Below are 16,168 nucleotides of genomic sequence, written 5' to 3'. Positions count from 1 at the left end.
AATAACTGTTTTATTCTTTTTATCAAACAAAAATAGAACTTTTATAATGACATATATATATTATGGACTGTTTTTCAAACATCGAAATTTTAAAATTAAAGTTAGTTTTATTAAAAAAAAAAAAAAAAAAAAAAAAAAGACGAGGTGTTTTGTTTTCCATTAAATTATAAACTTTATTTGAACTTTCAACAAAATTTTATAGACATAAAAAATAGACTTTATAGATATTTTATAATAATTTTTTAAAAATATATTTAACAAAAAGTGTTTTTTTTATCATTTCATTGTTGAATAAAATTTAAAAGTGATAAATGGCGAAAAAAAATCTCGAAAAACAGAACACCTCATCTTTTATTTATTTTTTTTTTAAATAAAACTTTAATTTTAAAATTTCGATGTTTGAAAAACAGTCCATAATATATATTTCATTATAAAAGTTCTATTTTTGTTTGATAAAAAGAATAAAACAGTCAATAAATACAAAAATAAATAATAAAAAAAACCCAGTCCATTAAGTTCAAATAAAGACAGAATAAAACTTATTAAAAAAAGGTTCATTCTATACGGTTTTGGACATTTTTTTTTTTTCTGTGTACGTTTTTAATACAATTCAATATATATTTAAAGTGCGATGTATGTCGGTGGTTAGTGAAGGAGAAATAATTATAGGCTGAGGCAATTTTTATGCATAATAAAATCACAAGTATAAACAATCGAGATTTTAAAATATATTTTATTCACATATCTTTTTATAACTTTTATTTTTATAAAGATGAATTCTAGATAGAAATCTTTGGTACTGATCGCGATTTGAGTTCCCTGCCGACCACCATAAAAAAACACTGACTTCTCCCTACGCATGAGCAAAGGACATGTTTTAATTGCCATAGTAACAAAACGATCATGAATTTTTATCGATTTTTATAAGTTTTGTTTATGAATATTGAAATAAAAGAAATTACTACACATTTATTAATAATATCTCACTTTTATCGCCTTTGTTTTTAATCACTTTTATCGACTTTGTTTTACTGTTTATGTGTCACTTTTATAGACTTTTTCTTTTCTTTTTTAAATAGCATTTTCTTTTTAAATGACGACGTTTTTACTGTTTATGAATATTTAAAGAAAAATAATTACTAAACATTTATTAATAAAATAAATGGGTGCTAGTGCACTTATGATCCGCGCTATAGTTTAAATCGTATTTCTAAGTTTAATTAAAGTTTAATGGGTTTTTTTTATTCAATTGTAAGGTTAAAGTAGAGAATAGGTACAAAACACCCTCCTCATGTTAAGAATGGCTTAACCTTACAATTGAATAACATTAAACTTTAATTAAACTTAGAAATACGATTTAAACTATAGCGCGGATCATAAGTGCACTAGCACCCATTTTTTTTATTAATAAATGTTCAGTAATTATTTTTCTTTTAATATTCATAAACAGTAAAAACGTCATTTAAAAATAAAATGCTATTAAAAGAAAAAAAAAAGGTCGATAAAAGTGATAAAAAACAAAGGCGATAAATGTCCTTTGCTCATGCGTAGGGAGAAGTCAGTTTTTTTTTTTATGGTATTCGGCAGGGAACTCAAATCGCGACCAGTACCAAAACTTTTTATAATTTTTATTAAATAAAAACGCACTCAGAAAGACACCCATTTATTTAAATATCTTTTATTAAAAAAAAAAAAAATCTTGCTCGCGAATATTTGTCAAAAGTTTATATTTAAAAATATTATTTTAAAAATATATTAATTGTCGCTGAAATGTTTTAAAGAATAATTAAATAAATATTGAATTGTCTTAAAAACGCATACAGACCCCCCCCCCTCCTCCGTCCCCAAAAAAAAACACACGGTACATAAAAATCAATCTTGATCGAAAAAATCCGACACAGAAAGACACCCATTTATTTAAATATCTTTTATTTATTAAATACGTTCGTTTTGTTACTTACTTAAAAAAATGTTTTGTAAATATATTTTTTTCTTTTAAATCTTCAAAAGTTTTGTAAATATATTTAAAAAAAAAAATTGTTGGCGAATATTCGAGCATGTTTGCTATTTGACGTGTTTACAAACACTCGACGCCATGTGCTTGTGCCAATGTCAAGGTCGAATCACCGGTGTTAGTTGAATTGTGCGCTTGTCATTGCCAGGCGGCGTCTGCTACAGGGTATCTATTCTTTACTTGATCCGAAAAAAAAAAAAAACGTCAAAGAAAAAAAAAAACAGTCAAAGAAAAAAAAAAAACAGTCAAAGAAAAAAAAAAAACAGTCAAAGAAAAAAAAAAAAAGTCAAAGAAAAAAAAAAAAGTCAAAGAAAAAAAAAAAAAGTCAAAGAAAAAAAAAAAAAGTCAAAGAAAAAAAAAAAAAGTCAAAGAAAAAAAAAAAAAGTCAAAGAGAGAAGAAAGTCAAAGAGAGAAGAAAGTCAAAGAGAGAAGAAAGTCAAAGAGAGAAGAAAGTCAAAGAGAGAAGAAAGTCAAAGAGAGAAGAAAGTCAAAGAGAGAAGAAAGTCAAAGAGAGAAGAAAGTCAAAGAGAGAAGAAAGTCAAAGAGAGAAGAAAGTCAAAGAGAGAAGAAAGTCAAAGAGAGAAGAAAGTCAAAGAGAGAAGAAAGTCAAAGAGAGAAGAAAGTCAAAGAGAGAAGAAAGTCAAAGAGAGAAGAAAGTCAAAGAGAGAAGAAAGTCAAAGAGAGAAGAAAGTCAAAGAGAGAAGAAAGTCAAAGAGAGAAGAAAGTCAAAGAGAGAAGAAAGTCAAAGAGAGAAGAAAGTCAAAGAGAGAAGAAAGTCAAAGAGAGAAGAAAGTCAAAGAGAGAAGAAAGTCAAAGAGAGAAGAAAGTCAAAGAGAGAAGAAAGTCAAAGAGAGAAGAAAGTCAAAGAGAGAAGAAAGTCAAAGAGAGAAGAAAGTCAAAGAGAGAAGAAAGTCAAAGAGAGAAGAAAGTCAAAGAGAGAAGAAAGTCAAAGAGAGAAGAAAGTCAAAGAGAGAAGAAAGTCAAAGAGAGAAGAAAGTCAAAGAGAGAAGAAAGTCAAAGAGAGAAGAAAGTCAAAGAGAGAAGAAAGTCAAAGAGAGAAGAAAGTCAAAGAGAGAAGAAAGTCAAAGAGAGAAGAAAGTCAAAGAGAGAAGAAAGTCAAAGAGAGAAGAAAGTCAAAGAGAGAAGAAAGTCAAAGAGAGAAGAAAGTCAAAGAGAGAAGAAAGTCAAAGAGAGAAGAAAGTCAAAGAGAGAAGAAAGTCAAAGAGAGAAGAAAGTCAAAGAGAGAAGAAAGTCAAAGAGAGAAGAAAGTCAAAGAGAGAAGAAAGTCAAAGAGAAGAAAGTCAAAGAGAAGAAAGTCAAAGAGAAGAAAGTCAAAGAGAAGAAAGTCAAAGAGAAGAAAGTCAAAGAGAAGAAAGTCAAAGAGAAGAAAGTCAAAGAGAAGAAAGTCAAAGAGAAGAAAGTCAAAGAGAAGAAAGTCAAAGAGAAGAAAGTCAAAGAGAAGAAAGTCAAAGAGAAGAAAGTCAAAGAGAAGAAAGTCAAAGAGAAGAAAGTCAAAGAGAAGAAAGTCAAAGAGAAGAAAGTTAAAGAGAAGAAAGTCAAAGAAAAGAAAGTCAAAGAAAAGAAAGTCAAAGAGAAGAAAGTTAAAGAGAAGAAAGTTAAAGAGAAAAAAGTCAAAGAGAAGAAAGTCAAAGAGAAGAAAGTCAAAGAGAAAAAAGTCAAAGAGAAAAAAGTCAAAGAAAAAAAAAACGGCAAAGAAAAAAAAAAACGGCAAAGAAAAAAAAAACGGCAAAGAAAATATAATATCCATATAAAACTGTCCTTACCGCATAATTCCAACCACAATCATATTTCGCCAGAAATTTGGAGGTTTACCCTCTCGTTGAATTGGAACATACATCCCACAAGGCAGATAAATCTGTACAAACCCTAAAACGGTCGTCATGACCATCTGAATAGCACCTACAAATAGAGATTAAAGAAGATATTAATAAAAACAAAACCATTTTAAGAAAAGAAAAAGACTACAATTAGTACAAGCATTAGTAGAGATGTGCATGCATATAAAATAAGATTTTTTAAATGCGACAATTTTTTTTTCATGTGTAATAGAATTCATATGAATTTATAACATTTTTTATTTTTTACTTGGGAGGGGGGGGGGGTCACCATTTATCAAGGCCAAAAAGACAATTGAGGTTAAGGGTTAATGAATGTAAAGTGCAGTGTAGTAATTGTGTGTGAACATTTATATAAAACCTAATAAATCTTATAAATTTTCCTAATGTCTGTCTGTGGGTGTATGTGACATTGTTTATCTCAGCCTACAGGCAACCCACCCAGGCAAGTGAGGTACCAAAATGAAGCTTATGACCCAGCGGATGTTTTAGTGATATTTATATCTATGTTTGGTGTACGGAAATGCAAAAAAATAACGATTTACTAAACGTTTTATTTACTAAATATTTTTCCGGTATTCACCGGAAGTTATTATCTCCCTTAGTAAGTTCGTGTGCGTGCGTCACGGTTTATCTCAGCCTACCCAGGCAAGTAAAGTACCGAAATGAAGCTTATGACCCAGCGGATGTTTTAGTGATATTTATATCCATGTTTAATGTATGGAAATGCAAAAAAAATATAAAAATAACGATTTACTAAACAACGTTTTATTTACTGGATATTTTTCCAGTACAAGGACTCAAGTTTGCCCGGCTGGACAAACTTGGATTCTTGTAAAAAAATAATAAATATAAAAAAACATTGATTTTGAAAAATTGTTATTTGCTAATGTTTAACAACCTTTCAACCATTTTAAGTTCATCTGTGGCTCAATTTCTTTTTTCCTCCCCTATTTTTTTCTCAATTTAGAGTGGGATTTGACTATCTAATGTCTAAGCCTCTCGTTTAATTTTTAGATTTTAATGTGAATTTAAGGAGGAGTGGTATTATTTGGGCCATTCTTTTTAAGACCGTTTGTTGATTTGGATTGGAGAAAATATTTTACAATATGAATAGAGTAAAAAAAAAAAAAAAAAACGTATGCGGTAAGAAAATTATGCAAAATGAATTAAAGAAAAAGATGGTTTTTTTTGTTTTTTTTTTAATATATTTTGGATTAATAATTTGACTTGTTTGGATTACTATCCCCTCAGCATCTGATGTAACCTATGACCTGGATGCAACTTTTTCAAAATTAAAAACCTAATAGTTTAATTGGGAATCTTTGTCAAACTTAGCAACTTGCAGAGAATTTCAAAGTGAACCCTTTATTTCACAGAGGTAGATTTTTCTTGATCCATAACAAGTAAAAGTGTTAATTTACGTTATTCTTGATTATTAATTGAACATTCAACCTCCAGAAGACTCCCTTAAAAGCATTGTTTTAACAATCAGGTCTAACTGTTACATTGTGAGTCTATGTAGACAATTATAGTATGAATATTGGAAGCCTTAAACCTGATCTCGTCTGGTCGAGAAAACTTGCCAATGACCGTTTTATGTTTTGGCATTCATCTAGAAAGGCAATCTGTTTTATTTTGTTCTGAGAGTTTTACTAAATCTCTAATTATATAAAGTAAGGTATGCATATGTGTTTATCTATTTTTATATAGTATTATTATGAATTTTAGAACACAACTGCTAAGCATATGGGTGGGTAATGTGGACTATATTTAGTTTCATTTGGTTGTATACAAAAGGAGCAAAGAGGAAGTGAAAGTATTTTATGAAAATTCAGAGACCTCAAATGTTAAAAATTTTAATATATATTTGACATCAATTAATGAATATTCCTCAAATTTTCAGTTTCTTATGAATACTTTAATATAAAATAATATTTAAAATAAGATAATATTGGCACAAGATCCCATTTGGAAATTCAAGTATTTGGAAATTGCATTAAATTTGATCCATAATCATTCGACACTAAGATTTGCTGAACTTCAATTTCTTCTCAAGACTCCTTGAATTTAAGCTTTAAAATTTGGCATTTTGTAAAATCATGTAATGGACTTTGATTAAAATAAGAATTCTACACATAAGGATTAGTGACATTATATAATGATTTTAATCTTTGTACAGCAACATAAAAATGATACAAAACTTATGCAAAACTGTTTTAACTATAAAAGCCGATTGTTTCAATTTGAACTTGATTGATTGGATATGTGACTAAGAGTCCATTTCCATTTCACTGCTACATTCCCAGATATGGATACTGAATGGTTTAATGAGATTATTTTTGTTAATTACAAAAGGTTTTTCTACCGTGTTTAATACAGTTGTATGCAAGGTTCAATAGACAGAATAATTTTATAGTGCTAGTTTTTTCTCTTCAGTGTTTATTTGCTTCTATACATAGAATCCCCACCAATGACGTTACCCCCCCCCCCCAAGAGTTGCAATCCTTGATGGTGAATCATTTCTAATGTAAGGTATGAGAATTATAGACACCATAGATAAAACTTATGGTTAAGTTTTTAAGTTAGAGTGGGGAGGGGTACCCAAAAAAAGTCCACCTCACTAATTAAATAACAGATGATATTTAAGCTTAGACAGCATAGATATAGCACTCTCCCTCGATACTAGCACACAAATACATGTATTTGGTGACTTCAATGTCCACCACAGTAACTGGCTAGGATTCTCTAATCACACAGACGTAGCTGGTAGCACAACACATAGCTTCTCTATATCCTATTCCCTATCTCAGTTGGTTACATTTCCGACACGTTTCCCAGACCAGCAAGATCAACATGCCTCACTTCTAGATCTCTTTCTGACAACGGTTCCCGATGACTGTACAACAAATGCCCACAGCCCACTCGGGAATGCTGATCACGCTGTGATAATGAAATCAGCCTAAATTCTCGCCCTAAAATTGAAGACCCACTACTCAAAACAACGAGGTATTACAAAAAGGCTGATTGGGAAGCCATCAGGGAACTCATTAGAGATGCCCCATGGCAAAATATCTTTACTCTTCCAGCTCAAATAAACAGAAGTTTATAGAAGCTAGAAATAATTGTAAGAGAGTGATAGAGACAGCTAAGACAGACTACTCTGAAACCACCAGAAAACACATCGAAGCAAAGAAATTAGGAACCCGGGATTTTTGGAAAATCTACAACAGCGTTGTAAATAATGGACAGTCAACTATTCCTCCACTATCAAACAATCATGAGGTTGCTTGCACAGCAACTGACAAGACTAATCTGCTTGCCAGTCGGTTTGACTCAAACTCCACACTGAACTCTGTACACCACTCCCTCCCTGATTTTCTTCTGCGAACAGACGCCACACTAGACGATTTGAAAATCATCCCTTCTCAGGTATATGCTATTATAAAAAATCTAGACACCTCAAAAGCATGTGGACCAGATCTCATCCCGGCTGTGCTATTAAAAAAATGCTCTGCCGAGGTTGCTCCAGTTCTCTCCAAACTTTACAATAAATGCCTTAACGAATCTTGCTTTCCCGACTGCTGGAAAACCGCCTCTGTGGTACCAGTCTTCAAGAATTCTGGTGAAAGAACTGACCCACTAAATTATCGCCCCATTAGCTTCCTCCCGCTTTTCACCAAAATATTTGAGTCCTTAGTTAATCAAGCCCTAGTCCAGCACCTAACAGCTGCTAAACTCCTGACAAACAATATGACATAAATGCGGGAGTACCTCAGGGGTCTATCCTTGGACCTCTATTATTCCTGATATTCATAAATGACCTCCCTAATAAAATTGTTTCGGAGATGGGTATATTTGCCGATGACACCACTCTCTATAACAGATATGAGGGGAAAACAAATGAACACATATCCAAGGAAATGGCAGAAACACTAGAGGATGACTTCCAATCTGTAGTGGAATGGGGACAAAAATGGATGGTCACATTCAATGCTGCTAAGACTAAGCTTGTTTCCTTCAATAACTACAAGAAACCTTCTCTACCACCAATAGCAATGGCCAAGAACACATTGCCTGAAAGTACTTATTTTAAACTCCTCGGCCTAACGTTTACAGGGAATATGAACTGGAATAGATACATTGAGAGCATTGCCAAGGCTGCTGCAAGGAAGGTTGGCTCCCTCTACCGTGCTAGAAAACTACTTACGCCTGACAGTATCCTATACCTCTATAAGGCCACCATTCGCCCATGTATGGAGTAATGTTGTCACATCTGGGCTAGTGCATCTGCTGCTTGTCTCTCGCTCCTGGACAGGGTTCAAAAGAGAGTCGCCAACCTGATAGGTCCTGAACTGTCATCTAGGCTTCAGCCTCTGTCCCATTGACGAGATGTTGCATCCCTCTGCCTGTTCTACAAATACTTTAATGGTGAATGCTCTGACGAACTGCGAACACTTGTACCTCCCCGACGTGACAAACCCGACAAGCTACTAAGTCTTATCCCTTTACAGTAGAGATCCCTAGGTGCAAGAAAGCCTTTTACTTCAATAGTTTCTTCCCCAGAACTGCGGGTCTTTGGAACTCCCTTCCGGGATTCTGCTTTCCCAACTGCACTGATATGCAGAAGTTCAAGTGTAATGTTAACAAACATCTTTCTACTCATCTCTCTTCATAATGACCCTGCTAATTAAGTACCTGATAGTAGCCCCCTGCTTCAAAGTGGCACTGTGCCTTGTTTGGGGTGAAAATTGAATAAAAAAAAAGAAAAAAGCTTAATAGAAATACTTCTGATTTTGTGTTGAATAGAGATTGTTACACCAATTGTGCCAATCTAATGTTGCTGTTCAAGTTTTTCAGTGCTGCAACAAAGCAAATATTCTCCGAGTAAAACCACAAGTCCAGTTTATAAACAAATAATCTTTATTTTTTTTATATTACAAGTGGTATCTGCTTTCACATGGTTATAAATGGAAGACTTGTGCAGGAGAAGAGCTTTGCCTGACCAGACTGAAATACACAAGTCTCATTGACAGTCCTTAAGCCAACAGTCCTCTACTCAACCCTTCAATAGTTTTCTGAAAATCAACTGCCTGTCTCACACGTTCAGTTCCCACTTTTCTTTCTTCTCCAGAGGGCCGACTGACAGACTCCTTTACCCATCTCTTGGAATCTTTATCCCTGAATGATTCTGGGATTTTGTTTGTGATCACCATTTGACTACCTACAGGTTGATCGCTCGAGAGAGCTGTCAAAGATGATATCCATACCATATCCATTCATGGAGGCTGATCATCTTTTGACATTGCTTTTCTTACAAAGGCTGATCCCAGAATGACTCCCTATGTCTACGTTTACATGAGGAAGGAAACATTTTATCAAATACACTGATCATAAATATTTATTGATCTGTTATTTGTGCTTTCATTCAGATTTAAACAAAGATTATTTTTCATTTTGTGATGATTACATCGGTTATATACCCTCGCTAGCAAGGAGAACCCCCCCCCCCCAACGTTGCCAGAGATTTTTTTTTTTTTTTTTTTTACATGGAGTTCACCACTTGAACATGAAAAAAAAAAAAAAATTTTTTTTTCAACAGAAAGAAAAAAAAAAACAACTGATACTCACCCAATAAAGTAGGATCGCCATGCAGAGAGGAGAGGATGTACTTGTTTAAAAACAAAGTACAGAAACTGAAGAAGTACCAAAGGAGGAGAAAGATAAAGGCCCGGAGATTTAAGAGTCCGGCCTTTTCAGGCGATTCCTCTCGTGTTGATATGGAAGGTGGGCGAGTCATCCGCGAAGATGGAAATGTTGAAATTGGGGAGAGGTTAGGTATCACAAAGGAATTCCTGAATGTCTGAGAATGGTGAGCATGCTCGTCTCCGCTGGGCATATTAGCTCTCCATACAGGATGGTCTAGAAAAGTAAAAATACTAAATGAGTGGAAGAAAAACAGGTTTGAAAATTAGATGAGCATTCCAAAATTGAAAATACCTAAATATACTTCGAAATTAATAATAAAAAAAAAAAAAAATTTAATGTTTTTTTGTTTTAAATGTTTTTTTCTTTCTTTACCATCTTATCAAGAGAATGATATCATTAATGCCAATTTGGTTTGGGTTAATCTAAAGCTGATAGGAAACATAAGTAATCAAAAATAAAAGCTGAAATAGAGATGAATTTCCCAACCTGGAGAGCCACAGCCTTGTGTGTGTGTGTGTTTACACATTTAAGTCAAAATTAAGAAAAAGATCCGAAATACACATACATACAGGAAGTCATTCCTTGATGAAACAAAAGTTCTCTAACGCCCTTACCCCATCATGAATCATTTGAAAGCCTTTTTGGCAAAATTAGCATTTTCAGTTTTCAAAGAAAATTACCATAAGAGAAGAAAAGATGGAAAATGGAAGATGCAGAGAGAAAGAAAGAGAAAGTGAGAGAGAGAAAGAGGAAGAAAAAATGAGGAGAAATAATAAAATCTAACCAAATACTGACGAAAAATTGAAGGTAAGGCTCTAGCAAATTGGCAGCAATCAGTTTTTCTTATTTTTAAAGGGAAAGGAGGATAGATCAAGAAGTAGAAAACTCACATTCAAGGGAGGCTCTAGGGATTAAAGTGGAAATCTGCTTTCTGGATTTTTCTTTTTAAATCAGGAGGGGGGGGGGGGCTTCCATTCCCGAGAAAGAGACCCCTAATTATTAGTTTGTAAACCGTTTCAGCAACCCCATTTTTTTTTTTATCATCATATACATTACATTTAGAATTTGGTGATGTGACCACAATGGATTTCCACTGCATCTTCTTAGCAAGCATGTCTTTGCATGGATTTCCACTGCATCTTCTTAGCAAGCATGTCTTTGCATGGATTTCCACTGCATCTTCTTAGCAAGCATGTCTTTGCATGGATTTCCACTGCATCTTCTTAGCAAGCATGTCTTTGCATGGATTTCCACTGCATCTTCTTAGCAAGCATGTCTTTGCATTGGAACAGAGTTTTCCTTCTAGATTTGAGAAAATAAATGGATTCACCATCAAAGGAGCAGAGACCCAACATCACTGAAAAAACATAAACACAACCTGATGTACACGCCCATCTGCATTCTGTTAAGAGTAGTGTTGGGATGATTCGTTAAATTTTTTCCGATTCCAGGAAAATGTTGTTCCGATTGGAATTGTTGTTTTGAAATATACGATTATATAATCGAAAGTTTTGTGTAAAAAAAAAAATTTGGTACAGCAAAAAAGTGGAAATACAATTAAGGGAATTTCGAAAACAATTTGATTTTTTCGTAAAATTTCTTTCATTGAAGATAAAAGTTAAAACAAATATTTTAATCATGAATTAAACATGCACCATGAAATTAATAATCAATTTCAGGAGTTATTTTATATATTAAAAAATATAAAGAAAAAGTCATGATTAATTCAACAAAAATACAATAACATCAAATTTCAAGGGGAATAAACATGTTTTGTTTATCTTTTGATATTCATTTTTTTTTTGTTTTATTTTCTCTTTATCTTCGATAACTCTTTAAAATTTAGCATGTTCTTTGCAGCTTCAATCGCTAACTGATTTTTATTCCACTTTCTAGAATATTCTTATTTCTAAATGAAATTTAAAAATAACTACATCTTTGATTAAATTTTTAGCCTTTTATATTCAATCATCTCAAATTATTCCTATTATTTGACTTTTTTAAAAATATTTTTAACAATAGTGTCATTTTTTTTAATTTAAATAAATTGGTTGGGTAAATGTTATCTTACGCTACAACAGAACACTGATCACTCTAATTTTTTTTTTTTTTTTTTAGGGTATTCGAGGTTGCTGACAACGAATCTGATAATCAAACCCGCTGCAAATTTACCGTTTGCATGGTACGAACCCTTAGACCTTGGGACTATTTTGTGCCATTTCACTGCCTCCGGTAGTGTTTTTCTTACATGATACGTTCATGTGCGAATTGGCGTAGTGAAGTGTCTTATCACATCGCATAACAATTTTTTTAAAAAGAAAGTTAAAGAAAAAATGCAGCACCTCCTTCCGCCCTCCCCAATGTAAACAAAAGTTTTGTGAAATGATAAACGTCGGTGTGTTACTTACGGAAAAACGGTTAATTAAATTGCAGAAATACCTGTTAATGGAATACCCCCTCCCCCCAAAAAAAGAACGAAAAACAATGTATTTGGTGCTTATGTTTTTGCAAACCGCTCGTGAAAACTTTATTTTTACATCAAATGAAAAAGCATTAAAAACCACGCAAGACAAAAAAAAAAAAAAAAAAAAAAAAAAAAAAAGAAAAAGAAAGAAAGAAAGAAAATGAACATTTTTTTTTTTTTTAAACAGAAAATGAAATGACATATTCATAATTGTTTAAACTGGGCGAGCGCCATTTGAAAACCAAAACATTTATTGTATAAAAATAAGTACCAATTGTTTTATTAAAATTATATTTTCTTACGCAAACATTTCAATAAATATTTTTACAATTATATTTTGATAAATTTTTATACAATAAATGTTTTGGTTTTATTTAGTTTAATTTTTTTTTTTATTTATTTATTTCTAACTTCGGTGATAGTTTAAAATACAGATTTCTCCCTTGCATTTTAATGGCAGGTGCGTGAAATAAAATGGTATTTCCAGTTTCGGCGTAGAAATACCAAAAAATATATATTTCATGAAAAACTTTCTCGTTTTCATTAATTAAATCGAAACATTTCCAATTAAACAATTATGGATACATATATATGTTCTCTTTCACTTTCTTTATTCACTTTTTTTCGTAGTTCTTTCCGGAAGTTTATCTAGTTTCATATTTTTGTTATTTATTTCTAACTTTGGCCATAGTTTAAAATACTGATTTCTCCCTTGCATTTTAACAGCAGGTGTGTGAAATAAAATGGCATCTCCAGTTTCGGCGATAAAGTGTAGAAGTACAAATCTTTTTTCTCTAAGGGTTAAGTATTTATCAAATTTTTCATGGACTTTACGTAGTTAGGCTGTTTTATACATAAATAAACTTCGCTCACAAATGAAAACAATGTTACCTCGCAGCCCCGAAAGTTTTGCAAACATAACTAATCATGGGCCTCAATGTTTTGAAAGAGACAGCACGGCAGATTTGCCGTTTAGTTGTAAATAGCCTCAAACTATCACAAAAAGGGACCTCCTTTTACTATCATGACTTCATTTTGAAACAACGTTTTGATTGGCTGAAATTTTGGGTTTACGTATATTCGTGTTTACAAACCTTTATCGGTTGCATTTTGCCGAACGACATAATTACTTGCTTTTTAAGGACTAATTAAGCTGTATTTTGTATAAACAAGGTGTTTTTTTTTTATTTAATTCAATATCTTAGGACTTTACTAATTATCTTTGAAATAGACCCAGAAAACTAATCTATCTTTTAAAGGATTTTTACAATGAATTTGTTACTTCAAAATTTAGCTGAATTGGTTAGCTCGTCATGAAAAAATTTTGATAACTTTTTTTTTTTTTTTTTTTCACATGTACAAATATTTTTTTCCATTAGGAAATTAAATTTAGTCTCTAATCTTTCAAATGCAATCAAAAAGTAGTCGGAAACCTACAAAAAAAATTATGATAAATTGGCTTTCAAAACTAGGTCCCTCTATTTTTGCCCACCTATTTTTGCCCGTATCTAGTTTTATGCAAAGTAAGTAAAAACAGGGTACAAGGCCTTCATGAAAATTCAAATTCCTCAGGTTTTATGAAATATTTTACAAAAAGTATTAGATAGTAATTAATCAATATTGCAAATTTCAGTTTATCTGAAGTATTCTAAATGGTTTTAGAGGGGCATATGGGTAAAAGATCCCATTTGAAAATTGAAATATATCCGATTTGAACTGAATTTGATCCATAACCATTAGCCACCAATTAAACAAGATTGACAGAATTTTCATTTTTTGTAAGATCCCGTACATTTTAGACATTTTCTGTATAATTATAAGCTGACATTTTATTGATATTGGGAAAATTTCACACCTAAACAAGTCATCTTTTACTTGTGAATTTTTAAAACAATTATATGGATGGAAAAAGAAAATGAGCATTCCAATGATGCGGATTCCATATACCTTTAAATGTTGGATATTTTTATAATTCAAATTCAAAATGAAAAATAAATGGCCAAAACTAACAATAGAATTGGAAACTTCAGAGGGAAGGGGGGCATTTTTAAAATTCCATCCGTTACATTTCAAAAATGTGTAGGGTTAATTTTAACAGTCTATTTAAACTTAGATGACTAGTTCTGCCAAAATTTGATTTATATCTCTGTGACTATTACTAGCAGAGTTGCAAGAAATCCAAGTTGACAAAGAATATTTCTAAATTTGATAAGGAAAGTCAATGTATTAAGCTTCATATCAGCAATAGTTTCAGAATTATTTTTACATATAATATGCAAATATATGTAATATTTTAATACAAAACTTTTAAATATTTGTTTTGAATAAAAAGTTGCAAATTGAACATGTCGAAGTGACATACTAAAATCTAAACAAGCTATAGTGATGATGATTTGGTGTATCCACGACCAAATTTACATTAAACAAAAAATAAGAGAATTTTGCACATACTAATTGCACACACTATTCAAATTTTTCAAATTCTGAAGATCTACTGATTGTTTTTCTTTAACAGTTCATTGGTTTTTGCAATTTATATATTTGAACTACTTTCAATGAACTTTTTTCATTCATGAAAGTAAAAAAATTTCTCGGTTTATTTGTTTGTTTGTTTTTTTTAACTTTTGCATTAACCTTAAAAAGTAAAAGTTAATAAACACTGATTAAAATACACAACTATATACATAACAGAAAACGGTCTTTATACATGAGTGGGTGGCATCACATTTAGTTATAAACAGAGGTCATAAAATAATATTATCCGTTGCTAAACAGCTATCTGAAATATTATTTATTACTAAACAGCTGTCCCAGAATAATACTATTTGTTACTAAATAGCTCTCCCAAAATAATATTTTTTACTAAACAACTGTTTCAAAATATTTGTTACAAAACAGCTGTCCCAAATTGATATTCTTACTAAACAGTTAATATTTTAACAAACAACTATCCCAAAATAGTTTTACTGTTAACAAAGAACTATCCTAAAATAATATTGTTAGCCTAAAATATTGTTCACAACTATTTCAAAATAATATTGTTAACAAACACCTATTTCAAAATAATATTGTTAACAAACACCTATTTCAAAATAATATTGTTAACAAACAACTACTTCAAAATAATATTGTTAACAAACAACTACTTCAAAATAATATTGTTAACAAACAACTACTTCAAAATAATATTGTTAACAAACAACTACTTCAAAATAATATTGTTAACAAACAACTACTTCAAAATAATATTGTTAACAAACAGCTGCCCCAAATAATTCATGAGTAAAAGGAGGGGTTTTTTTTCTACTGTAAGCTTTGATGAGCTTACCGATCAAAGGAGAAGTCTTCTCAAATGCGAGGCAATGTTCATCATCATATTCAGTTTAATACCAGATTTACATACTAGCATATGTTGGACGGTTTGTAGAAATTGACTTCTATACTAATCAAGATCTGCCCAGGTCCTTATCTGTCATATATAAAAGCAAGTATTTTGCGTTTTCAAAATAGAGGCTGTATACAAGACCGATCATCTGCTAGGGTCAGCTTGGCAAGCAGATTATGTTGAAGCTCAGAAACTTCCCAAAGATCTCAGAAAAATGCATAACTGATGATGCTCTCAGACATCTCCATTGAAAGTGTATAGTAGTTGTTTCATTTAAAAAGATCTTTCCTAGATTCAGGGCTTTTTGTTGCAAGTGGAACAGTAGCATTTGCAAGTGATTTTTCCAAGTGGCGACTGGAAATAATAAAATGCTTATCTTGTGGCGATTGTGTTTTTTTCACCAACAATCTTTCCATTGTCTTTTCAACTTTTATTTGTTTTAATAAAACGAACAAAGTCAAATTATTTAAACAATTAAGGATTTTAACAGAACTATATTTTTTTTTTCACAAAGGCTGTTTAGAAACATCTGAAGTATTTCAAATGTTCATCGCTTCAAGTCTCGGCATAAAATTTGGTGTATAGTTAATTTAGAATTACATTTATTAAAAAAAAAAGAAAATACTAAAAAAATCTTTATGGCGTACGTACTTGCCCTGGAATGAAGATATCATAAACCAAAAATCACATAGGTTTGACTAGTAACTTTTCCATTTGGCTAGTAAACAAAAATAATTGTC

General features: G+C 31.6%; 1 protein-coding gene across 9 annotated transcripts in view; it reads right to left on the bottom strand.

Annotated features, from left to right (window-relative positions):
- LOC145268387 (solute carrier family 35 member E2A-like) overlaps positions 1–16,168 on the bottom strand; it is a 176,166-nt gene that overhangs the window by 27,670 nt on the left and 132,328 nt on the right. For all 9 annotated transcript variants that reach the window (XM_080123943.1, XM_080123956.1, XM_080123947.1 and 6 more), the window contains 2 exons: positions 9,502–9,792; positions 3,799–3,934 (listed from right to left, as the gene is read on the bottom strand). In XM_080123943.1, coding sequence (XP_079980069.1) covers positions 3,799–3,934; positions 9,502–9,792 — 427 coding nt within the window. The remainder of the gene's footprint in view (positions 1–3,798; positions 3,935–9,501; positions 9,793–16,168) is intronic.

Source organism: Euprymna scolopes, chromosome 4 (assembly GCF_053919585.1).
Source record: "Euprymna scolopes isolate OS-2025 chromosome 4, ASM5391958v1, whole genome shotgun sequence".
Taxonomy (NCBI): Eukaryota; Metazoa; Mollusca; class Cephalopoda; order Sepiida; family Sepiolidae; genus Euprymna; species Euprymna scolopes.
The sequence above is the reverse complement of the archived record's forward strand: the minus strand, read 5'-3'. Positions and strand labels throughout refer to the sequence as shown.